This window comes from Rhizophagus irregularis, chromosome 5 (genome assembly GCF_026210795.1).
Source record: "Rhizophagus irregularis chromosome 5, complete sequence".
Lineage (NCBI taxonomy): Eukaryota > Fungi > Glomeromycota > Glomeromycetes > Glomerales > Glomeraceae > Rhizophagus > Rhizophagus irregularis.
In genome coordinates this window covers 4,351,042-4,377,957 of record NC_089433.1, presented here as the reverse complement: position 1 = coordinate 4,377,957, position 26,916 = coordinate 4,351,042, and the positions used below count along the sequence as shown (strand labels likewise).

Sequence of the window (26,916 nt, the reverse complement as noted above, 5' to 3'; positions counted from 1 at the left end):
AAGATTGAAAAATTGGAGAAATTTGTTCTGCGTGATGGTTACAGACATCTAACAAAATGGGAAATATCACTTAATTAATGTTATTCTTCCGTGTTTTTAATAAACATTGTAATACCTAAGCCCGTGATAAGTCACGTTTGCCACCTTAGATATTGACAAAATAATACTTTATTAATAATATAAATAAATACGATAATATGGTTGGTTTAATAATAATAAATAACGGTTAAATATTTATCCTAAAATTTTTTTATTTTCAAAATTCGTATCCTGATTTTTAACAAGATTAAAACGATCTGCTATTTATTTTTTTCTGAATATAGTTAACCTGTTGAACTTAACCTACGACTTTTTATACTATGCGTTGCCTCAAAAACTAAATATTTACTAAAATCATTGCTAAAATATGGCGTGCCAGACTGGACAGAAATTTAATGCTGAGGGTTAAATTGTTTGACGTTTAAGGTTAACTGTGACAGTCAAATATTTTACCAATTTCATCATAACCTTTGCCATTACCGTCAAACTGTTTGGTTTTACAGCTATAATCTTTGTCGTTCACCATCAAACTGTTACTGATAGGCAAACAGTTGCCTGATTAAGTAAATCATTTACTAATAAATCTAGCATATATATTGCTATTTTTTAATTTTAACTATTCTTAGTAATTTTTTTTAAATATAAAAAGCAATTTTATAAATTTAGAATTACTTGTTATAGTATGACCAAAATCTAACATCGAATTGCCAAATATCAATGATATGCATTTAATTTATTTATAACGATAAAAATATTTCTTTCTTTCGCAAACTATGTTAGTTTCCCAATCAGTTTTCCCATCAGTTTTTTAAGTTAGGTAAGCTGAATAGTTTTGAAAGCATATAGAGTAATGTTTCTACTTTATATACAAGCAGTAGTTCTTTTTTTTATTATTTGAAAGTTTTTTTAACATTCTGTTGGAAAAAAAATGCATTACTCAATAGAAATATTTAAAAAATCATAATTAATAGTTTTAAGTGTAATTTATTAAATTGTAACAGATTAAATTATGAATTAATAAAGTATTTAGTTAAATTTTATTTGTATTTATTTTTAAATAATTTATTATTTTTTAATTTTTTTTTGTTAAATATTATGAATTTTATTTTTTTTTTAATAAACTAACATAATAGAAATTTTGGATGAATTATTATTTTTTTTTTTTTTTTTTTTTTAACGGTCAACTTTATTTAGAAATAAGAAAAATTACAAAAAAGGAAAAGATCTACATTATATAACATTTAGTAAAGAACACGATCGAACTAATACTATAATATTATTAGGGACTTAAGATTTTATGTTCAAAAGAACTATCTACCATCCTGCTCACCCAAATAGGTTCACTAAACTATCCGCATAAGGCGGCATAACTACTACTATTCGTATGGACTTCGGTAATGTTATATAAAAACTCACCACAACTCCTTTAATTACTACTACAACATCAAAGATAATAAAAATAATACTACGAAACACTACCGTAATCAACAATATTATAGTAATCTATTGTATTACCCCCAAAATAAATATGACTTTGAAGACTTTGTAGATTAAAGTATTTCTTATTTTTTGATTTACGCGTTTTGTCAATAAACTGTTCTTTACCAAAATGTTGTTTTTTAACATTTTTATCAATTCCCAAACCTCTATCAATTTCATTAAGTTTATTACACCTCACTTTCCAAAAAATCATAGATTTATCCAAAATTTCATTCCTAAAATTATATGACAAAATTTCAACTTTTGATTTCATAGATAATAATTGTTTAAAAAAATTAATTAACGAACAAGGAAAGAAACCTTTAATTAAATCTATGAAAGTTATGTGATCCTCTGATACTTCAAGTTTCCAAATATCATTGAGATTTTTAATATGTTCAAGAGTAATATGATTAATAGGATCTAAAATTTAATTAATTTCTAAAAGAAGCCAATTTTGTACTCCTGAAATTAAAACATCCATATCCTCTCGTCTTTCTTCACAAAACCAGATATGATTGAAATCTTCTTCATCCTCTTCACACATAGGACAACTTGGAAGAATTATTATTTGGCGATAGTATATTTCTGAAGTGGTGATCATCCTGCATGACCTTCCTATTTATTCACTTTTTCGCTTAATTTGTAGTTTGTCCTCTGATCTTCATGCAGATTTTCATCTTTTTGGGAATGCACCATGTGAACTTCGTAGTTGAATCTTATACTATAGCTATATAGCTATATAGCTATTAGCTATTGCTATAGCTATTGCTATAGCTATTGCTATTGCTATTGCTATTGCTATTGCTATAGCTATAGACGCAATATTGCTTCTTTGATATCACAGAAATAAAATTGAAAATTATTCACTTTTGTGCCACTTTCATTGCACGTTAACTTAATGGCATCAATTAATAAATTTTTACATTCATTTCGATTTTGTTGATCTTTGCTGATCTTTTTATTATATATTTTTTTTTAAAAAAAAAAAATTTAAAATGAAAATGAAAAAAAATTTTTTTTTTTTCCCCCTAAAAAAAAAGTGACTCAAAAAAGTGTGGCTACAATTTCTTTTTTTGTTTAGTAAAAAATTTTTTCAAAAGTGTGGCTATCGATAAAATTTTGTATAAAAAAAAAATCATATGATTCTGTGATTTTTGAAAAAATAATAGCGCTATATTTCTATTTCTAATTTTTTTCTCGTTGTTATTTTCTAAAAAAATACATTTCACAGATGATAATGATAAAAAAAAAAAAAAAAATTCACATTGATAATGAAAAAAAATAACTGATTATTTTTTATCTTTATCTAAAATAACAGTCACTGGAAATGACACAATAAAAAAAGGCAAATTTTTTTTATTAAGGTCGAGAAAAAAAAATTTATGGCGCAGTACCCTCTTCAAATGTATAATACAAATATATAATTAAAGTTGGCCAAAATTAATTAAATCTGGTTAAATTTGCCGATCAACAATTTATAATTCTGGCCAAATTTTTGTTAATTCTGGCCAATTCCGTAATGCCAGCCTAAATTCCGTTAAATTAAAAAACATTAAATCATATGTAACACCAAATTTACACAATATGATCGATCTAACTTAAATAATAAAAAATGAACATATTGACCGCTTCTATAACCTTATTAAAAAAAATCTCTCATACTCTTTGTTATTCAACTTTAATCTTCACTGGAAGTTGTTGTATTTTTGATATTAAAAATAATAAAAGATAAGAAAAACTTGAAATTTACCAAAAATAACAAGAAATTTAAAGTTTTAAACAATAAATTAGTAAAATATAACGTGTTTTTTTCTTAAAAAAAAAATTTTTTTTTTTAGATTTATATAATGGATTTAGAGAAAAGCTTAGAATATGAGAATTTAGAGGAAAGTTTAACGGATAAGAATGAAACTTTTTATAGTGAATATGATGAAAATGAGAGTTTCGATAATGTAGAGGAAAATGAATCTTTAAAATCTTTATTTGAATTAGATTTTAATATGCTTACAAATGCAAAAAAATTAGTTCAACAAAATATTTCAGAGGAAGAAGACAATTGGGAGAATCTGAGTGATATAGGAAGTAATTTTTCTGAGACAGAATCTGATGATGAGCGTGATGAAATAATTACTAAAGTACCAAATAATGAAAATTTAACTCCATGCGTTGTAATTGATATGTTAGATGGTAAAATTCAGCGGTGCAACTCTAAAAAAAAATTAAGATGACTTTGGCAAATGATTGGAACTTGGCAAATTGACGATGAAGAAGTTAAAGCAAAAAATTTTTTAATTGAAGATTTAGGTGTTTGTTATTCGCATTTTTTATATGATCAAAATCAATTGCATTCATCAAATTTAAAATAAACTATAGATTATATGGAAAGTATTATTCATAGACGCAGATGTTTATTTTGTAATAAAAATAAAATTTTTTTTAGTCGTGGTCCTAATTGTGAAAATCACTCATATAAAGTTATAGGTAAAAATATTCAGGTACCTTGTATAAGGCAAATGAAATGTGGTGCATTGCAAACATACCATTCTTTTGTAATTCCAACAAATTCGAGTAAACAGGCACGATATATATGTATGAATTGTTATGAAGAAAAGGGTGGGCATATTTATCAACGTGTTGGATAAGGTATAAAAAAAGATCCAAATTGTGATAACCTGTCACATCATAAAAACGATACCAAAAAGGCATTAGAAGTAATTGGATATTGGATTCTTAATATTGCTAATTCTGATAATTTAGCATTTTAAGAAAAAATTTTAGCACATTTAGCTCCTATTTTATGTATTATTAATACTCAAGAAAAATCTGAGACTACATCATCAATGCTACTATCAGTACAAAATATAAAAAATGAAGTACCTTCTTTATTTATAATTCTTATTATTCTTATTTTAGTCAAATTTAATTACAATTTTGATAAAAAATTAAATCCTAAGAATTTTACGTCAAAACATTTTTTTGAATTTGGAGAAGCATTAGCACATTCAATAATACTCGCGAAAAATGAATTAAAAATTCACAAAAAATTACTTGAATCACCTACTTCTATAGAAGAATATCATTCTATATTTCCTTCATGTTTAGTACAATTTTATGATGGTCTTTTAAAAACTTTATATGAAACAAAAAAAAAATTATAGATAGACAAAGAAAATATCGTAAAAAACCATTAAAACCTTTAAATTATGAAAAAATTACTAAACAAACCACATTTTTTATTTCAATAATTTTAAACATTGCATTTAAAGGATGGAAAATTTGGTTACCTCGAACAATGACAAGTCTTTGCCGAAAACCAAAACTTTTGTCATCATTGCAGGGAATTTTAGAAGTTGTTAATATTACAAGCCACTCTCAAAGACATGAACGAAATTTGAAAAAAATTCGTGCTCTCTTAGTAGATCCAACTGATCGAATTTGCCATGAAAAGAATATTTGGAATCTTGGTATTATTGATAATGTGGATTTTAAAGAAACTACATTTGGTTATGGAAACATTTTTGATGCTGTTAGAGGAAATTCACACGCTACATTACGGATGCTCTTTCAATACCAACTACCTAATGAATTACCTGAAATTATTGAAATACAAGACGAAAATAAGCAAAAACTTTTTGGGCAAAATAATTTTTCACAACAAACATTTAATATTTTTAATTCAGTTTTTGAACAATTACTTACGTTTAATGAAAATTTCACTCCTAATTATCGTTCAGATTTTAATGAAGATGATATATGTAATCAAATTATGACACATTTTGAAGTTAGTTTTAATCTTCCGCCTCCTAATGTTATAATTCTTGATGCTGGAGATCTACCATCAAGTGATTCCGCTGTGCATAAATGTCTAGAAATGTATAAAAATGAAATTGGTATGGAAAATAATGAATATATTAATGTAGTTGCGGATGAAGCTATTTTTAGATGAGGTATTAGTTATTGTAAAACAAATCAAAAAACAAAAATGATCCTTGGACAATGGCATACCAATAAGGATATGATGATGGCATTAATTACAATTTTTTCTGGTTACAGAATATTCAATATGGCAGGAATATTAGGTGTACGATTTCTAGATAAATTAGAGAAAGGTGTAGATTTCAGAGCAACTTCAAGAGTATTGGAATTGATTTGGATTTCCGTAGGAATAGCAATTCATATATATGTAAAAAAAGAAAAAACAGACATTAGATAATATTTTAAAAGAAGAAAATAATTGTGTAAAAGTTTGGTATTTATATTTTCAATGGGCTAGTTATTGGCGTGCACATTGGTTTGGTATTAGATGGGGAATATTTGATTTACAACATGAAAGTTTAAAAGCTTTTTCACCTTTATTTCCTATTGCCGGTGTTAACTGATTCGGTACGTTGAATAGATTAACTATGATTTGCAGTCAGGAAGATTAAGTACGTTTAACTATGACTGAAATCCAATCAAACAAGACACGCTTAATATAGGGAGTTCGTTTATAGTGTAAAAGGTTATACTTTATTATAGAACTTTATAATTACAAGAATAAGAATTAAGGAACTAAAGGTAAACTAATTCGAACTGAAGGAACTAAACTTATAATGAGGGAAAATACCAACGTTATTTATATAAAAGTTACTACATATAAAGATATAATAAATATAATAGATATAACTAATATAATAAATATAACTAATATAATAAATATAATAAATAAAATAATTATATCGATTATATTAAATATAATTAATATAATAAATATAATAGAAATAATAGGCTAAGTAGGCTGCGGCTAGGTCGGCTTGGCACAGTTGGGCACAGTAGATCCTAATTTTCCACATAATCTTCTGGCGCAGTAAGTTGTAACTCTACACGTGACTAGGGGTAACACCGGTAAATCAAATAAATTATGCTAGATCTGTAACGTATCATATACATTGCATAGAAAATAATCCTCTACTTCGTAAAATGCTTCGTACAGCACCATCCATTAATTTAACAAATCCTGGACATTTTTTTGCATATGACGAAGCACTAGAAACATTTGGAGTAAAATTTGTAAAACAAAATGTAACAAGAATTCTGGCAGATGGGGAAGAGTTGAAATTAAGAATAAAAGCTACTCAACTAGAAAAGGAACTAACAGAAATGCTGATTTGTGATTACATTGGAGATTCTGTTCAAAGTTCCTGACCACGTAATGTTCAATCTCGAAAGGAAAAGATTTGGCGGGAGCTCGCACACTTATTGATAAATGCTTTTGAATCTTTAAATCCTCTTAAAAATCCAGTATTTGAATTCTGTAACAATTTAAATGATAATGGAGTTAATCAATTAATTATTGTGTATGATATTGGAATTAAGAGATTACAAACAATAGCAAATCAAGAAATTTTTTTAACAGAAAGTTATACAACTATTGGAAGAAGAGCAAGAAATATCACACAGGTTACAGTTGCTGATATTACTAAAATAAAAAAAGAAAAAAAAAATAGAAATAAGAGAAGAAAAAGAAAAAGAAAAAGGGAGAGGAGGGAGAGGAAGAGGAAGGGGGAGGGGGAGAGGGAGAGGGAGGGGGAGGGGGAAAGAAGAAGAAACAAACATGCTATCTGATGATGATGATGAAGCAACTGATACTTAAATCCCAAACTATTATACGTTCACACTAGTCGAAAAAGGACAATTCGGCCTAAATTTGACCAGGTCGAATATAGGTCGAATAATGGTCTAACCTGTGTCAAATTGAGGTCAAATTTTTGGGCGCATTTAGGGTGCCAATCATCCCAAATTCGGACTAATTATTCGACCATTATTTAGGTTTAAATTGACCAATATTCGACCTTAAAACTTTAAGCCGAATTATAGTCTAATAACAACCTATTTATTTATGAATTTATTTTGATTTTTTTTATCAAATTTATTAAATAAATGTATTTATTAATGCTTAAATACTTTATAATTATATTATTATTATTGCATCTATCTAATTTACAAAAAATATTGCTAATTCAAATACAATTCCACAATTACATGATTCATGTATTCGTATATACGAATCTTTGATTATTCTTTAGCAATCCACCCGAACCTATAAAAAAAAGAGAAGAACGGTTAGTAACCGTTCATAATATTAAAAAAAAATAAGAAAAAAAACCAAGATTCGTACTTACTTACGAATCTTTGGTTTTTTCCGTTCTTCGGAAGACATCCGAGACACCCGAGACCTAAAAAGAATGGTTATTAGTAACCGTTCATAATAATATTAAAAAAAAAATCAAAAAAAATAAACCAAGATTCGTATTTACGAATCTTGGTTCCACTTTTCCAAAGATCAGAAGCCAATCCGAAGCCTAAAAAAAAAGAAAGAACGGTTATTAGTAACCGTTCATTAATATTAAAAAAAAAAATCAAAAAAAAATAAACCAAGATTCGTACTTACGAATCTTGGTTTTTCCACACAAAAGCCCGCCCGAACCTATAAAAAAAGAAAGGAACGGTTAGTAAACCGTTCCAAAATGATAAAAAAAAAATATATATAAAGATTCGTACTTACGAATCTTTATCTTTTGGTTTTCGTTCTTCGGAAGCCCACCCGAACCTATTAAAAAAAGAAAGAATGGTTAGTAAACCATTCGTAATAATAATAAATAAAAAAAAATTAAAGATTTGTACTCGTACTTACGAATCTTTGGGTTTTCATTTTTCGGAAGCCCACCCGATCCTAAAAAAAAGAAAAGAACGGTTATTAGTAAACCGTTCATATATTAAAAAAAAACAAAAAAAAGAACCAAGATTCGTACTTACTTACGAATCTTGGTTTCTTGGTTTTCCGTTCTTCGGAAGCCCGCCAGATCCTAAAAAAAAAGAAAAGAACGGTTAGAACTGTTCATATATTAAAAAAAAACAAAAAAATTAAACCAAGATTCGTACTTACTTACGAATCTTGGTTTCTTGATTTTCCTTTCTTCAGAAGTCCGCTGTCACCCATGTCTGCCACCCGTGGATAAACACATCTTTCTCATTTAACTTTATTTCTCGTTACTTTGCTTGGTTTAGATTTTATTTTTCCTTTAACTTCTCGCTTCCTTTCTCATTTGTCCGTAGTATTTATTCTCAATACTACCACTTATTCATAATATTCCCAAAATATTATGCTTCCTGTAATATTTATTCTTTCAAATATTACCACTTCATTTCTTATAAACTGCGAGAGTTCTCCTATCTTCTTATTATATTTCATACAACAAAACGAGAATAATTCCCTTTTCTTTACTTTTCTGGACTTAATAATAATATTAATTAATTCTCAAGCGTACAATGAGCATATTCAAGATAACTTTTAATAATTAATATTTATTTTATTAAATTTGAGTCAAAACTGACTGCGGAATTCCTAACGAATCCCACCTATATTTATACATTTTAAGAAAATTATTTCTACCATTTCTAACTTTTCTACTAATAAAAATTTAAGAACAATAAGAAAATAAAGATGTATTATCATATGACTATCTCGTGACTAAACTAAACTAAACTATAAATATTATTTTATCGGCTAATTATTTATCCTTCAGCTAATTATTTATCCTTGTTCCATTCGGTCTTCTATTCATCCGTTCACGTGATTATCCTGATTTCTCGGGTTACACCGCCAGATCCTAGAAAATAGAAAAGAACGGTTATTAGTAACCGTTCGTAATATTTTTTTAAAAAAATAAAAAAAAATCCAAGATTCTTATAAATCTTTGGAATTTTCCCGTTCTTCGGAACACAGAAGCCCACCCGAATCTATAAAAAATAAAAGAACGGTTATTAGTAACCGTTCGTAATATTTTTTTAAAAAAATAAAAAAATCCAAGATTCTTACGAATCTTGGAATTTTCCTGTCCTTCGGAACATCCGATCCTAAAAAAAAGAAAAAGAACGGTTATTAATAACCGTTTATAATATTAAAAATAAACAAAAAAAATAACCAAGTTTCGTACGAACTTACGAAACTTGGTTTTTTTCATTTTTCAAAAGTCACCCGAGAGCCGAACCTAAAAAAAAAATAAAAAATAACGGTTAGTATTAACCGTTTATATTAAAAATATAAAAAAAAAACTCCAAAGAATTCGTACTTACGAATCTTTGGAGTTTCTATACTTCAGAAGCCCACCCGAACGGCCGAACCTAAAAAAAAAGTAAAAAAAGAACGGTTAGTAACCGTTCATATTAAATTAAAAAATAAATAAAAATAAACCAAGTTTCATACTTACGAAACTTGGTTTTTCTATACTTCGGAAGCCACCAGATCCTAAAAAAAAGAAAGAACGGTTAGTAAACCGTTCATATATTAAAAAAAAACAAAAAAAAGTGAAACCAAGATTCGTAGTTACTTACGAATCTTGGTTTCACTTTTTCCGAAGATCGAATACAGGTCGAAATTAGTTAAATAGGGTATCAATAGGTTATCAATAGGTTATCAATCGGCTATCAATAGGCTACCCTATTGGTAGCCTATTGAACTTGCGCCATAATCCGTCACCAATCGGGCAGGCTGATTATAACCTATTGATAACCTATTAATACCTTATTGATAACCAATTTGATAAAAATACCAATAGGATACTAATAGGTTATCAATAAGTTATTAATTGGCTAACAATCAGCCTGCCCGATTGGTGACGGATTATGGCGTAAGTTCAATAGGCTACCAATAGGGTAGCCTATTGATAGCCGATTGATAACCTATTGATAACCTATTGATACCCTATTTAACTAATTTCGACCTGTGGAAGCCCACCCGAAACCTAAAAAATAGAAAAAAACGGTTATTAGTAACCATTCGTAATATTTTTTTAAAAAAAGAAAAAAAAATTAAACCAAGATTCGTACTTACTTACGAATCTTGGTTTCTTGGTTTTCCTTCTTCGGAAGCCCATCCGAAACCTAAAAAATAGAAAAGAACGGTTATTAGTAACCGTTCGTAATATTTTTTAAAAAAAAGAAAAAAAATTAAATCAAGATTCGTACTTACTTACGAATCTTGGTTTTCCATTCGTCGGAAGTCCACCCGAACCTATAAAAAAAGAAAGGAATGGTTAGTAAACCGTTCCATAATAATAAAAAAGAAAAAAAAAATTTAAGATTCGTAATATAATACTTACGAATCTTAAAAAAGTACTCCTTTTTCCGTCCCCACTTTCCCTTTCCCTTTTGTTTTACCCTTTCCTTTCATTTTCTCTTTCCCCTTCGTCTTACCCTTTCCCCTTCGTCTTACCCTTTCCCCTTCGTCTTACCCTTTCCCCTTTGTCTTACCCTTTCCCTTCGTTTTACTCTTTTCCCTTCGTCTTACCCTTTTCCCTTCGTTTTACCCTTTCCCTTCGTTTTCCCGAAACCTATAAAAAAAAACAAGAACGGTTAGTAACTGTTCCATAATATTAAAAAGAACTACTAAGATTCTACTTACGAATCTTAGTTTTTTTATTATCACGAAGCTCGTTTCATCCGGCAATACCTGCAAGAAAAAGAAAAAAAAGAAACGTTAAAACGTTTCTAAAGTAAAAAAAACCGGTTCTAAAGTAAAAAAAACGACTTCCCTTCCCATTTACCTTATTATCCAAAGTCCGGTGCGTGGTTTCGACCAGTATTCCCATAGAATTACTACGAAAAGGGAAAGGGCCACATTAAAATTTTTAAAAAGAAAATAAAATAATTTTTTTTTGTTTTTTTCCGCGCCTATAGAGCCAAAGGACGAGGAAAAGAAGGAATAAAAGTTTAAAAAAGAATGCATAAGATTCTTTTTTAAACTTTTGATACGCGTAATGCGTGACATGGCTATTCGACCAGCATGGTTGGTTATTCGACCAATGTCTAATCGTAGATCATTGCTAATTAAGGTCGAATTTTTAATTTTAGTCGAATATAGGCCGAATTTTACTAAGGCCAAATATTCCTTTTTCGACTAGTGTTATGCTATAGTAATTTGTAAAAAAAATAAATTATTTTTAATTAAAATATTAAAAAAAATTTTGATGGCAGCATAAAATATTTAAAAAAAAATAAATTTATATTTATTTATCTATGAAAATTGATAAAAAAATTTCTATTATACACGAAAAAATAATTGTTCTACATAAAAATAAATCTATCCTATATGAATACAAAATTATCTATGCAAAAAATAAACTCACATGAATAATCAACTTGTTTTCATCTGATTAATTAATATTATTTGACGTCCATCACGAAAATTAAGAAATCGTCAAAAATAATTTTTAACTACTATTAAACCTACATAAAAAAAAGGACAAACAATACATATTAGTTATAAAATAAGTAATGGTAGTATGAGAAAAAAAATAATTATCTTTACTTTAGGCAAAATTTCTAAGCTGAAAAAATAAGAAATTCCAAATCATCAAAAATAATTCCAGATCGCCTAGAGAAGAGAAATTAGTATTAGCATATAGTATTGTATAACTAACAAGTATAATTGAAGAGTTGTAGATACGAGAGGATATTGATAACTTACAAAAATAAATGATTTTAATATACTTTTTTTTCGTTTTTTATATTAAAAAGCTCCTTATAATAAAAAAAAATCCAATTTTTTACATTTTACACAAAAACTACCTAACTGACCGTCATTAATAACTTAGAAAAACATTTTCTTCTCGTGAATTTGCATATATTACTATTGTTAAAAATATTTTTTACTCCATTTCTCAACTTTAATCTCAAAGAAAAGCTTTTTTTAAGGGTTTTTTGCACGAAATGTAAAACGAAAAAAAAAATTACTAAAATGGAAAGTAATGATAAAATTTATAGAACACATGATTATCTATAAATTTTGTAATTTACACAAGCGTGGTACATTTGGAATTTGACGTTTAATTATAAAATAAAGTTGTTGGATTAACATTACACAAAATCGATTTATTATGAAAATGATTTGCATGTGACATTTCTGGTGACTGATAATAAATTATCTAGTCCTTTTAATTTGAATGAAAAAAAAAATTTTTTTCTTTTCCTATTTTCTTTTACCTGTCTTTATATATATACATCAATAATGCCTGCCCAACTTTCGACGATACTTTACGTATCAGATTATAAAGAAAGAACCTTGAGTGACTTTTTCATAGGTTCTGCTCTTGGATACGCTCGGCTCGAGGAGGAGGGAGAGGCTGTACAAACTTTCAACATTACAGTATTTTATCCTGTAGATGAAACTAAGCCATGTTATGTACCGAAATTGAGCGAAGGACAAGTTTTATCAATTGCAAACTCTAAATTTAGTAAAAGTGCTAAAAATAATGAACTTGACGTAAGTATTCAATTTTTGTAAATAAATAAAATTTAATCATGTATTTTTGTTGTCATTAATTAAACTTCAAGAAAAAAAGGGAAAGAATATTGAAAAAAAATTATTATTAACCAATTTAGATTATCTTAACTTCGGCCACTATTTTGGATATATTGCCCGAAAATCTTCCAGTACACCAAATTAATGTAGTTGGTATCGCTGTGGCATCTGAACCTGCTCTAATTACTGATATTGGTATTCAAATAGATTGTGTTATTACCGATTATTTATCAAAAGATAAACCTACTGAAGTGTCAATTACATTATTTCACCCAACCGGTAGCAGGTTTATGAATCAAACCACTATTGTTAAACGAGGATCATCTGTTTTTTTTTCAGGCACACTATCATCAATCAAAGGCAAGCTCTATTTAGAGCTACACAACTTTAGTTTCCTTCAAGGCCAACAATCTCCTATTACTTCATCCCCAACAAAACGTATGTCATGGCTAAATTCCTTAAAATCACCTGTTTCAAGTCCTGATGCATCACCTATCAAGCCTCAACTACCTCCTACTTCAACAACAAATACCACTTCCTCTTCTACTCCGCCAGCAGCAAATACACATACTAACGTGAAAACAATCTCTACTCCGCCAGTAGCAAATACACATACTAACGTGAAAACAATCTCTACTCCACCAGCAGCAAACACACATACTAACGCGAAAACAATCCATAAAAACTTGCAACAACCCAAATAACCTACAAAAAGAAAACCGAGATCATCTTTTCGTGTTAACAAATTACAAAAATTAGCAGATATCGCTTCAGACGTTCTTGCCACCACTGATTCCAATAATAATTTGGATAACCCTAATTAGCTTTTTACATTTCACTTTTTTACTTTGATAGTTCTATTTTTTTGATTCTTCATTCTCTACATTTCTCATTTTCCATTTTATTATATCCCTTTATAAATATATCATTCTCTTTTTGTTTTATCTTATCTGTATTTCGCATTTTCTTTATATAAATAAAATATTTGTTAACATGGACATATAATAAGTGATGTATATTAAACTGTTAATCATACTACACTAATTTCAAATCCTCATCCTCAGAATGTCAGATTCCAATACTGTATATGAATCGGAATCCATTTGCTATATCAAAAGTAGTGGATTTTCACTGCCTACATCGTCATCATCAGAGGAGGATGAAGATTATATAAAAAAGTCAAAAAGCGTATAAAGAAAAAACAGGGAACACGCAGCGACATGGATTTTGAAGAATCAGAAGACGGTTTGAGAGAAGTTAAAGTTAAAAAAAGAAAAGAACCCTGGGCGTAGATAGCTCTAGATAGGTTGGTGTAGTGGTTAAGGTGTTGATCAGGGACGGGAATCGCTTTGACATGAAGAGAGCGAGTGGTTTTACATACTTAATTTCAATGGATATATTGAGATTATTCTATAGCTTGTATTTGTATTTGTGAGCAATATACCATTTACAAGGGTATTATAATTAAATAAATATGCGTTTGTCATCGTAAAAAAAAAAAAAGATTCTGTTCCAAATGTCGCACAAGGCCGTATTGTAATTACGTCAAAAATAAATGACCAAAATAATTTTTGACAATCAAATTTAATTGGACTAAATAAATCAGATTTGATAAATTATTTATCGATCTCTTTTTTTTCAATTTTTAAATAAAAAAAAAATTTCGTATCGGTAATATTTTTTTTTATAAACTAAACCCTTTTTTTTTATATAATTTTTTTTTTATATAAACATTTTTTCCCGTTATGGCTTTTTTTGTTATTTAATTTTTTTTTATCAGTTTTATTTTTTATTTTTTAAAAAATATATTTTTTTCGATTTTATTAAATCATTATTTTTTTCAGTTTTACACCTGATTTTTATTTTTTTTATATAAATTTTTTTGGGATTTTGATTTTTCTTTTTTTAAAAAAAAAATTTCAAATATAAAATCAGGAGCACAGAACTTTATTTAGGACTCGACTTGAAAGGTAAATATCAAAAAGTTTTTAAATTCACTTTTTAAAAATTTTATTAACGTTTATTTTTTATATTTTATAGGAAACGGACTCTTGAAATCTTGGAAACGATTTCGTAAGTTCATTGGGGACAAAGGTTTTTTTTAATACTTAAGAAACGTTTTTAACGTTTCATTTTTCCTTTGTTTTTGTAGGGAATGGCCTTGAAGATCTGGAACTTATCTGGGTAAGTTGTAATGGTGGCGTTCTATTCGGAATTGGCTTAAGAAACGTTATTAACGTTTTGTTTTTCTTTTGTTTTTGTAGAGAACGGCCTTGAAGACCTGAAACTTACCTGGGTAAGTTGTAAGAGTGGCGTTCTATTCGGAATTGACTTAAGAAACATTACTAATGTTTCCTTTTATCTTTTGTAGATTTCTGTTCCTATTTCGATTTGGATAATTCAGATAAATATTCTATTATAATGACCCAATGATTCCATAGTCTAACCAATCAACACAAAGAGAAGTGGAAATGGTTCTAGATGACAAAAACAACAATTTAGAGGACAAAGACACGAAAAAGAAAGATGAGAACAATGATTTAGAAGTAGATAGCGAATTATAATGATGATTGATAATAACGTAAATTTGAAACTTTTTTTATCTTTTTTCTTGAAAATAGATTTAACATTTCTTTATTTTTTTGTTTTGTAGATTTCTTCGATTTCATTTTACTATCTCAGATTCTTGGTAAATTTATTTTTTAATTTCCTTTTTATTAATCTTGAAAAACTTTTAACAATTCATTTTTTCTTTCTATAGGTCCTTTGCTTTGATTTGCATGGGTTAATAAATGTCATCTTGAAACAACATTTTCTCTACTTATCGTAGGTCACCTTTTATTTTCGAATATAATAGGTTCATTGAATGAATAATTTTAAAACAGCTTTGAATTTTTTTCTTTAATTTTTTTTAAAGTATTTTTCAGTTTCTTTTTATTCAAACTTTTCAAGATTAGTACATTTTGAAACTTTCGTTTTGAATAAAATTTATTATTCTTTTTTTTCTAAAAGACATTAAAGCATGATACTTATGAATTACTAAAAAAATAAATGTTCTAATTTAAAAAAAATGATTTATTAATTATTTATTTGTAAATAAAAAAAACTTTTTTATTGAAAGCACATGACACTGATAAACTTATTTTTTCATTTATCATTAACAATTGATTAATTGAAATATTAATATTTTTAGAAAAAATAAATAAAATTACAAATAAAATCCAAAAAGAAATTTGATAATAAATTGCCACTGATTTCGTTAATATATTCACTAATTCTTTTTAAGTAAAACAATTAAAAAATAAATGTAATGATTTTACCATAAAATAAAAATTTTTAAATAAATTTGTTAGGTAATTTAAAAAATTTCATATTATAATAATTGCCAAAATTCATACATTTCGCACAAAAATCAATGAATTCTCAGCCTTCGGCATTCTTGATTTTTCAGCATTTTCGGCATTTTTCGACATTTTCAGCATTTTTCAGCATTCTGCCCATTTTAAGCATTTAAGATAGTCGATCACAAAGCCTTTGACCAGCACAGCCATGACCAATCCCGATCAGTTAGCATTTTAGGCATTTAAGATAGTCGATCACAAAGCCTTTGAGGCTTTGATCGACCAATATCAGCCACGGTCATGACCGACCACGACCAGTTAATATAGTATAAAATAATGCATATTCTGAACTTTTTTTTTCTTTAAAAAAAAATAAGCACAGCCATGACAAATCCTGATCAGTTAACATTTTAGGCATTTAAGATAGTCAATTACAAAGCCTTTGGCCAACCAATATCAGCCAAACAGCCACAGTCATAATCAATCCTGATCAGTTAACATTTTAGGCATTTAAGATAGTTGATCACAAAGCCTTTGACCGACCAATATCAGCCATGGTCATGACCGATCATGACCAGTTAACATAGTATAAAATGAACCTTTTTTTTTTTCTTTAAAAAAAATTAAAATTTTAATAATTTTTTTTTAACTTTACATTTAATTACTATGTCTTTCAATACATATCAACATTATACTTTTGATACAGATCCTCTTACTGATCATCAAAGTGATCCTGAAATTATGTTAAGACAATTACAAAATCAATTACAGTCTCACCAATCTTGGTGATATGAAAATTCAATGCCTATTATTGTAAATTATTCACCCATTGACCCTTGGATACCAAGCACAAAATTCTTAACCCTGCTATCAAATTTTAATTTATCTATTTTAAATCAATTTATTTGCGCTGTATGTGCATTTTGTGGTCGTCTAATATATCCTGAGAAATGTGAATGGTTACCTTATGATGAGAATTTTTCTTACCCTCTTTTGCAAGCATACCCAGAAACTGAACCTAAATCATTATTAACTTTTCACATTAAACCTCCACGACGCATTGCTGTATATTTATCATGTAAAAAACCTACTACTAGATATGCATTTCCATTTCTTTATCCCATTCCAAATGAAATTCAAGCCATACCTATAGGAAAACGAATGTATTTATCTCCCGTATTTATACATTATTCTTTAGGTAGAACTTCTGGTCAAAGTGCCATATATACAGAATACAGAACATTAACTGGATCAATGAACCTTTCAAAAAATATGCGTGCTTTAACATTATATTCTGGAATGCTTGGTGCTTACCTTGATAATAATTCATCAAGAAATAATAATTCTTGGCTTGATGATACTTTAATTGAAGCAGCCAATTGGTTAAAACAACATAACCCCTTTTTAAAAAATTATTCACATCTTTTAGATTTACCTGGTTCACAAACAGCTAATCCATTTCCAAGTGCCTTTCATTTACCTGATGATAATTCAGCACCACCATATTTGCCAAATGATATTGTAGTTCCTAATGCTAATTTTAATGTTGAAATTCATAATGAGGATTACCATTATTCTCATTTAATGGCAGGATTTATCAGAACACCAGATAGTACTTTATTACCTTTAGCTATAAATGATCCAGATTTAGAAGCATTATTATTTCCTGATTTATTCCCAAATGGAAAAGGATATTATAATGATAATACTTCTAATTCAAATCTTACTCGTGAAGAAACATATTCCAAATATATCAAATAAAGAGTCTTAAATAGTGCTCTGAACGAGTCGAGCCAAATCGGGTTTAATTTCGAGTCGAGTCGAGTCGAGTCGATTACGAGTCAAATAATTTTTATACTCGTGATATCAAGTCGAGTCACGAGTCGATCACGAGTCGAGTCAAATCCGAGTCCCCTATTAAACTTGACTGACCTGGTTTGAAATCGATGATCAATACTTTTTTTTTTATTTTAACCATAAGCCCGAACTCCAAAATGAGTGAGAGTTCATCAAGAACTTATAGTTCAGTATGGGCACACTTTACAATAGTTAAGGAAAAGGCACAATGTAATTACTGTTCGTAAGTATATTATTTAAAAATTATTATTATTAAGTTTTATAGGTAAATTTATTAATAAATAATTTAAAATAAAAAGTAAAGCGTATAAATGAACTGGTGGAAATACTTCTAACCTTCATAAACACTTAAAAAATAAGCATCCTAATAAAGTTGAGTCAGACATAGAAAATACCAGTGAGATTGATAAGTTTGTCATAAAAGAATTTCCCGTAAGTTTTTAATTTTTTTTTTGTATTAATATATTTAATATTTAACAATAAAACTAATATGTTTGAGTTTTAATAAATATATTTAGCGTTTTACTGCAGATTTATTTTGAGAATTTATTTTTAAATGGGTCGTTTGTGACGACCAACCTTTTGTAGTTGTAGAATGTGATCAACTTCGAAGATTATTTTGTTTACTTAATCCTAATGCTAAAGTACCATCTGCAGACACAGTCCGCAATGATATCATGAATGCATTTAAAGAAGAAATAAATAAAATACGGGGATACTTTACAGGTAAATTTTTTTATTACTTTTATTTATTTAACTAATAATATTATTATTAATTAATAATTATATTGATTATTAGAATACTCCGGGACGTCTTTCATTCACGCTTGATGCATGGACCTCACCAAGTTGCATTCCGTTTCTTGGGATCACTGTACATTGGATATCCCAAGATTGGAAACTAAAAGAACTTTTACTTGATTTTGTTAAATTATCTGGACTACATTCTGGTGAAAACCTATATGAATCTTTTGTACGATGTGTTTGTGATGACATGAAAATACTCACAAAGGTAGAGTAATTTGTTCATTATTAGTTGGCATAAATTATAATTTATTAATTATTTTTTATTATATGAAATTTAGATTATAGCATGTACTACAGACAATGCTACAAATAATGATACCCTAATGAGTGCATTAGAAACAACTTGTCAGGAAAAAGGTATCGATTTTACTGCGTACAATAATCATATTAGGTGCATGGCCCATGTAATCAATCTTGCTGCACAAGATGCACTATCTAGTTTGAAAGTTGGATATGTTGAGAGTGAGGATGAGATTTTAAACCAAAATAAAGAAATAGTTGATGTCATTCCTAAGCTCCGTAAACTTGTTGTAAAAATTCTCGCATCTTCACAAAGATGAGAAAAATTTGCGCGCCAATGTGGAGCAGCTAACTTACCCGATAAAGAACTTGTCCTTGATGTAAGGACGAGATGGAACTCGACCTACAGTATGATCAAACGAAGCTGTGAATTGCGTGAGGTAATATTTGCCATCATTAATAAATTTTATTTATAATTGTTTATTAATTAATTAATCACTTTAGGCTTTAGATAACACCGCAACAGCAGATAAAGATTTATGCCGATGGGAGTTAGAAGATGCTGAATGGGAACTACTTGACGAAATAAACCAGTTATTACATGTAAGAATATTATGATTTATGAATTATATAAAATAATTATTTTTTATTGATTTACAAATTAGTGAAATTACAATATTTTTTATATTATAGATATTTGATCGTGCTACAAAACATGTTTCTCATAATCGTTTTCCAACAATTGAAAACTCCATTCCTGTTTTTAATTGGTTAATGGACAAAATTGAGGATTTTCAAAATAGTGATATAAAAGATGTTATAAAGACAGCGGCAATGAAGGCTATGAACAAACTTAAAAAATACTATCAGTATACAGATGCTTTGGTATATAGCATTTCTACCAGTATGTTTTTTTTTGTTATTTTAATTTTGTTTACTTATTTTTAACATTTATATTTTAATTTTATTTACTTATTTTTAACGTTTATATTTTTTTTTTAGTTCTTGATCCCCGGTTGAAACTTACCTACTATAAGGATAATAATTGGGAGGATGAATATATATTAGAGGCACGACAACATATTTACAATTTATATGAAACACAGTATGCGCCAACACTAGATCTAAATGTAGTTCAAGACAATGATATATCATCTCCCGATGATGATCTCTTTCAACATATATACAAAAAATGATGATCATCGAATGAAAATGAATTGGATTTATATCTTGGATGTCCGATTGTAGCTGGAGGTATAAATGGAATAAATTTACTGGAATGGTGGAAGGTATGGCTAATAAAATATAATTTTATTGGAAAATTTATAATTTATTAAATCTAAATTATTTATTTATAGTTGAATGAATCCCAATATCCTCACTTGGCGGCAATGGCGCGTGATTATCTCGCCATTCCTGGTAAATTCTTTAAAAATATATTATTGATCAAAACTTTAATTTACTGATTTAATGTTTAATTGTTTAAATTAGCAACCAGTGTACCAATCGAAAGAGCTTTTTCTGGAGGTACCGATCTTGTGACGCAAAAAAGATGCAGCCTTTCACCCGAAACTATAAAAGCGTGCATGTGTTTAAAATCGTGGTGGAAAAATTAGGATTGAATAATTAATGTAATTTTTTTAAAAATGTGATTTACTGAATAACAGGTGTTGCATATGTGATTAACTGTTTAAATTTTATAATCGAAAAATATATTAATGTAATTGGGTTCAAGTATTCCATTATTATTTTTATGTTGATACTCGATAAATAATAATTATCTAACTAATCTACATAACGTATCCATAAACCAAACAATTAAACTAGTCTCTTTTCTATAAATAAAAATATACCACGTTGATTTGAGTATAACTGATCGTACAAAGAATCCTAGAGTCCAAAACGTAGCCAGAATATTGTTGAACATTGAACGAAGTTCTAATACGTTGACTTTCTTGTTCTTCTTTACCTGGTACATCGTTAACGCGCATTTTCCTCAATTTATGGTTTGTTAACTTCATTTAAACAGTTTGTCAATATCTGACAATTTAAGAATTAAGCTGTTCGTAGTCCTTTCCGCATTTATTATTTGTTTATTATCATCTACCAGACTACCACTAATTTCTTTATGTGTATAATGCGCTATAATTCAAAGTATACACCTTGAGTATTATCAAAACGTTAATATTAATAAAGAATATATTAGGTCAAATAAAAGTGTAAAACAATAACTGAACTTTGAGTTTCAAATAAAAGAGAATTGTTTTGACACATTTCTCTCAAGAAAAACCAGACATTATAAAATACAATATTACCCAGTTAAATTCGATTCGGGTACTTAACTCGATTTGACTTGACCGATTCGAGTCGAGTACGAGCCAATACATTTTCCGAGTCGATCTGAATCGATTTGATAATTTTTTATAATTAAAACTTGACTCGGATCGACTCGTTTTTTTCGAGTCAAACCGAGTTTAATTTTAACTTAACTCGAATCGACTCGTTCGGAGCACTAGTCTTAAATATTGATTCACGATTTAGACTTCATCCTAAATGGTTAGCATGGTCATATTTACAATTAGAAAAAATTCGTAATCACCAAAATAATCAACGTATCTGGAGGCAAAATAAGGCTGATGAAGTTTATCGTCCACCAACTGCAGCAGAAATTATAAAAACATCAAGTTATTCCAATAGACTTATAATAGATGAATCTATAACAACAAGTGATACAAAAGGGGATTCATTCTCGTACAATGAAGGTTTCGTAATTATTCTCGTCTTGATCAAATCAACAGGTGTCAAAATCTCAAAAGTGGAAGTGTTCTGGTAATTATTGGTTGGACGTTTTACGTCAATAATTGTTGATTTGTGATATTTTCCTTCTTTATGCACACAGGATTATCCTCTATATGAGTCGAGTTGGTTGAGCATCCCTACTTTACCTACTTTTATTCGTACTGGTGATATATATTTTTATGAAAAAGAACTTCATGTAAATACAATGATTTCAACATTTGGATTACCATCACTATTTATTACTCTTACAATGGCTGAAAGCCACTGGACACATTTGCATAAAATTTTAAAAGCAACAGATAATCATGATACTATTCCAACAAATAGACCATTACATACTACATTACATTTTATACACCGTTTACAGCAACTTAAAAAACATATTTGGAAAAACCCTGAACATTCAGAATGGGGTAATTTAACTAACTTTTTTGAAAGAGTAGAATTTCAAAATCGTGGTGCAGCACATACCCATGGTGTATATTGGGTTTCTAAATCTATTGAACAAATGATTGCTAAAAATCTTATAAGATCTGATTTACCTGATCCAGATATTGAATCTGATTTATATGAAAAAGTAAAAGCAAATCAAGTTCATACATGTAGTGCAAAATGTGGAGGTTCAGCTACTTTAGGTCATACTTGTAAAAAAGGATTTCCTCATCCTTTTTCTCCAGTTACATATTTTGATATTGATACTCAACATTATATTTACAGATGTATTAAAGCTGAAGATCAATGGATAGTTCCTTATCATCCACAAACTTTAATGATTTGGAATGCTCATATGAATATACAATATGTTAGTTCTAGAAAATTAGCCTTTTATTTAACAAAATATATAGCAAAATCAGAACTATCCCATGTTTTCAATATACAAGAAGATGACAAATTCAAAGAACATATAGTAGCTCGAAGATTAGGATCTATGGAATTAATGTTCTTAATATTAGGAGAAACTATTTGTAACTCTTCCTGTGCTGTTACATATCTTACTACTGATCCTCCTACAAGTAGACAAAAAGCTATTCGACCTATTTATTTATTGCCGTTTTCAGAAATGTTGGCACTCAATGTGTCAATCATTTTTACAAAATGAACACACCGAACACACCGTGAACACATATAAAAAATTATGAGAACTTGAAGTGTGCGTATATAGTTTTACATAAAAACTATTTTTATCAATTTTTAGTTATGAAAAAAATTGAAAATGTTAAAATTTATACCGAACACACACTGAACACAACTGAACACAACCGAACACACTGAATATAAGCGAATACAAGCAAATACAAGTGAATACATATATATAAATAATATAATTTTTATACATTTTTTTATGCACACTACCTAAAAATATATTATCGAAGTCTAATTTTTTGTTTTATAAAGGAAAAAATTTTTTTTCGCAATTTTAATTGCTGTGTTTTGTTTGTGTTCAGTGTGTGTTCAGTGTGTTCGATTTGAGAAATGATCAACACACTGAGTGCCAACATTTCTGAAAATGGCAATAATTGATGAAAATAATAATCCTTATTGGAAAAACCATATTGAAAAATATTTTGATCGTCCAGTAGAAGAAGAATTTAGCAATTTAACTTATCCACAATATTTTCAAAATTATGAAGTAGTAATAACTAGACCAACTAGTGCTCTACACGAGCCAAGCTGGCTCATGAGCTGGCTCAAGCTTTTCAAGCTGAGCCAAGCCAAGCCATGATTAAATTGGCTTGGTGGCTCACAAGCCAGCTTGGAAGAGCTCGAGCCAGTTATTAGGCTCAGCTCAAAAAGCTCGAGCCTGTAACAAACTTGGCTCAAAAAGCTCAAGCTGGCTTATGAGCCAAATGAGCTATTATACAAATAATGTTGCGAAATGTTTTTATATAATAATGCATGCATAAATGAAACGTTTTCGCAACTTTTTTTCATTGTTTATTAAAGAACGTTGCGAAAACATTTATTTAAGTTTTTACATGTAAAATTGAAAAAAAATGCTGGAACTAATAATTTTGGCATTTTTACATGTAAAATTGAAAAAAATGCCGGAACTAATGATTCTGGCATTTTTACATGTAAAATTGAAAAAAAAATGCCGGAACTAATGATTCCGACGTTTTTACATGTAAAATCAAAAAGAAATACGCCGGAACCAATTATTCCAGTGCTTTTACATGTAAAATCGAAAAAAATGCCGAAACTATCAGTTTTGGCGTTTTTACATGTAAAACCAAAAGGAAATACACCGGAACCAATTATTCCAGCGTTTTTACATGTAAAATCAAAAAAAATGCCAAAACTATCAGTTTTGGCATTTTTACATGTAAAACCAAAAGAAAATATGCCGGAACCAATTATTCCGGTGCTTTTACATGTAAAATCGAAAAAAAAACGCCGAAACTATCAGTTTCAGCGTTTTTACATGTAAAATTAAAAGGAAAAACACCGAAACAAATAGTTTCAGCGTTTTATATAAATATAAAAGTAAAAAATGTTTCACAACGTTTTTTTTAATAATTTAAAGTAAAAATGTTGCGAAAACATTTTTATGATAAAGCTCGAGCCAGCTCGAGCCCAGCTTGGCTCAAGCCAGGATTTTCATGGCTCAGCTTGGCTCGAACTGAGCTGAGCCAAGATTTTTTGTGACTCGGCTCATTTCAGGCTTGGCTTGGCGCAGATCTTCAAGCCGAGCCAAGCCAGACTGTAGCTCGGCTCGAGCCAGCTCATGTAGAGCACTAAGACCAACAACTCCACAGTTTATTTATATTGATAAATTAGGAAATTATGTAATTAAAAGAACAAATCAAAAATTAGTTAGATTTAGACATTTAAAATTAGAAGATGGAGAACTATTTTTTTATCAAAAACTTTTACTTGAAATTCCTTGCAGAAGGGAAGAAGAATTACTTGGCACTTTTTCAACATATTGAGAACATTGGCTGCATCATCATCCAGAATTTCAAGAAGAAATACAACAAGTTACCCAAGATTTTTTACGTTCACAACAATTAAAGATTAATCTTCAATTTAATAATTTATTAGAATCTTTAATTAATAATTTACAAACTATAATACCAGCTTCTATAACAGAACTTCTTACAATACAACTTAATTCCTTACGAATTGATCCTCCTATTTATTCCCATTGTAATGCATTAACTCTTCCAAATGATCAATTAAATGCTCTTTCTACAATTCGCAATATTTTGGGTGGCCCAAGTCATCAAAAAAACAAACATCCATATTTTTTCATTACTGGATCATCTGGTACTGGTAAATCATTTTTAATTAATTTAATTATTAATGATTTAAAAAGTAAAAGGTCAAATTATTTATTACTAGCTCCAACTGGTATAGCTGCTACAAATATTGGAGGTGAAACTATACATTCCACATTAAGGATTCATGAAACACACAGTGGATTTCAATCTTTAGCTTTTTATGATTATGATTTTTTCAAATATTTAAAAACTATAGATACTTTAATTATTGATGAAATTTCTATGGTATCAGCTACTCTTTTTAGTTTTATTTCTGATATGTTTTCTATTATTCAGCAACAAACTATTGCATTTGGAGGATTAAATGTAATAATTGTTGGTGATTTAGCTCAATTACCTCCAGTAACTGGCTCACCAGTATATAAATCATCAGAATGAAAACTCTTTTATCCTTTATTTTTAAAAGAACTACAAAGACAAAATCAAGATATGCAATATTATAATGCCTTACAAGAAATTAGATTTGGTAATATTTCTATAACTACATGGACTATTTTATATGAAAAAGAAAATAATTTTGATCATAATAAACCTCTTAACACCATTCTTAATATTACAAATATTGTTGGATATAACCAAACTGCTAATCGGATTAATAATATTATTTGTAATATGTTACCAGTAAATGAAGATAAATTTCTAATTAGTTCAGCTATTGATTATATTGATAACCAACAATACAATCCAGATGATACACAAAAACTTTTTAAAAAGAAAACTAATCTTTCCAGTCATTTATGTTTACAACAAGGTGCTCGTGTTATGTATCTTAAAAATAATTTAATAGATCAAAATATATATAATGGTACTATTGGAGTTATAACTGATCTTGATTTACAAAATCTAGAAGTAAGGATAGCCTTTAGTGTAAAAGGTGGTATTATTGATATTGGAATTAAAAAAGAAACTGCAACATTTATGATTAATAATGGAAAGCCATCAAGTAGATGTCAATTTCCTCTACAAAATGCATTTGCACTTACAGTTCATAAAACACAAGGTTTAACTTTACCAGAAGTTTCTGTAAGTCTTGATAACCAATTTTTTGCTGCTGGGTAAGCATACACTGCATTAAGTAGATATTCAGATTTATCTAAATTGCATATAGCTTCCTTACATCCTTCTACTTTTATTACAGATAAATCAATGATTGAAGAATATAAACGTTTAGAACAAAAAGCTGCTGTTCCATTACCTTTATAAATGTAAAATTTATTAAATATTAATTATTAAAATAATTAACATATTAATTTATTAAATAAAAACATTAGTATATTCCAAGTTTCTATACTTTTTTTTATATATTTTATTTGTATATTTAAAACTATAAGCCATAAATAAAATAATAACTCCTGGGGGACGAAGTCCCCTGGCAAATCGCATATTCTAGTTTTAATATGATATTTGATCTTTTTTTATTTGGGAATGGTTTGATCATGTCACATTCAGCCGATTAAACGTCATGTGACCTAAATCCTTAATTCTGCCGATCAGTGGATATAATGACCAAAGTTTTACAATAAATTTTACATAATTACTATTTTAAGTTTAAATTTTAAAAAAAAAACTCTTTCCCCTTTTTTATTTTTTGTTAGTTTTCCGCAGTAAATAGCGAAGTTTTTTTTAGTTTTAAATTTTATATAAACTCATAAGAGGAAGAGGCCCTATAGGGCGCCTCGGGCATACGATGAGGTTTTTAGTTCTTTAATATCCTACATTATAAAGGAAT

At 28.4% G+C, this 26,916-nt stretch overlaps 4 protein-coding genes across 4 annotated transcripts; all 4 read left to right on the top strand.

The window, feature by feature from the left end:
- Positions 1-3,368: 3,368 nt before the first annotated feature.
- Positions 3,369-5,467, top strand: OCT59_025483 (uncharacterized protein; the record flags this gene model as incomplete). The annotated part of the gene is made up of 4 exons (XM_066138788.1): positions 3,369-3,721; positions 3,962-4,110; positions 4,300-4,638; positions 4,788-5,467. The coding sequence occupies 4 exons, from the start codon at positions 3,369-3,371 to the stop codon at positions 5,465-5,467; spliced, it is 1,521 nt and encodes a 506-aa protein (XP_065992129.1).
- Positions 5,468-5,503: 36 nt separating this feature from the next.
- On the top strand, positions 5,504-5,900 carry OCT59_025482 (uncharacterized protein; the record flags this gene model as incomplete). Its single annotated transcript, XM_066138778.1, has 2 exons — positions 5,504-5,656; positions 5,724-5,900. The coding sequence occupies 2 exons, from the start codon at positions 5,504-5,506 to the stop codon at positions 5,898-5,900; spliced, it is 330 nt and encodes a 109-aa protein (XP_065992128.1).
- Positions 5,901-6,480: 580 nt separating this feature from the next.
- Positions 6,481-6,705, top strand: OCT59_025481 (uncharacterized protein; the record flags this gene model as incomplete). Its single annotated transcript, XM_066138773.1, has 1 exon — positions 6,481-6,705. The coding sequence occupies one exon, from the start codon at positions 6,481-6,483 to the stop codon at positions 6,703-6,705; it is 225 nt and encodes a 74-aa protein (XP_065992127.1).
- A 6,597-nt stretch (positions 6,706-13,302) lies between these two features.
- OCT59_025480 (uncharacterized protein) lies at positions 13,303-13,566 on the top strand (the record flags this gene model as incomplete). The annotated part of the gene is made up of 1 exon (XM_025328888.2): positions 13,303-13,566. One exon carries the CDS (start codon positions 13,303-13,305, stop codon positions 13,564-13,566), a length of 264 nt encoding a protein of 87 aa, XP_025164739.2.
- Positions 13,567-26,916: the final 13,350 nt, after the last annotated feature.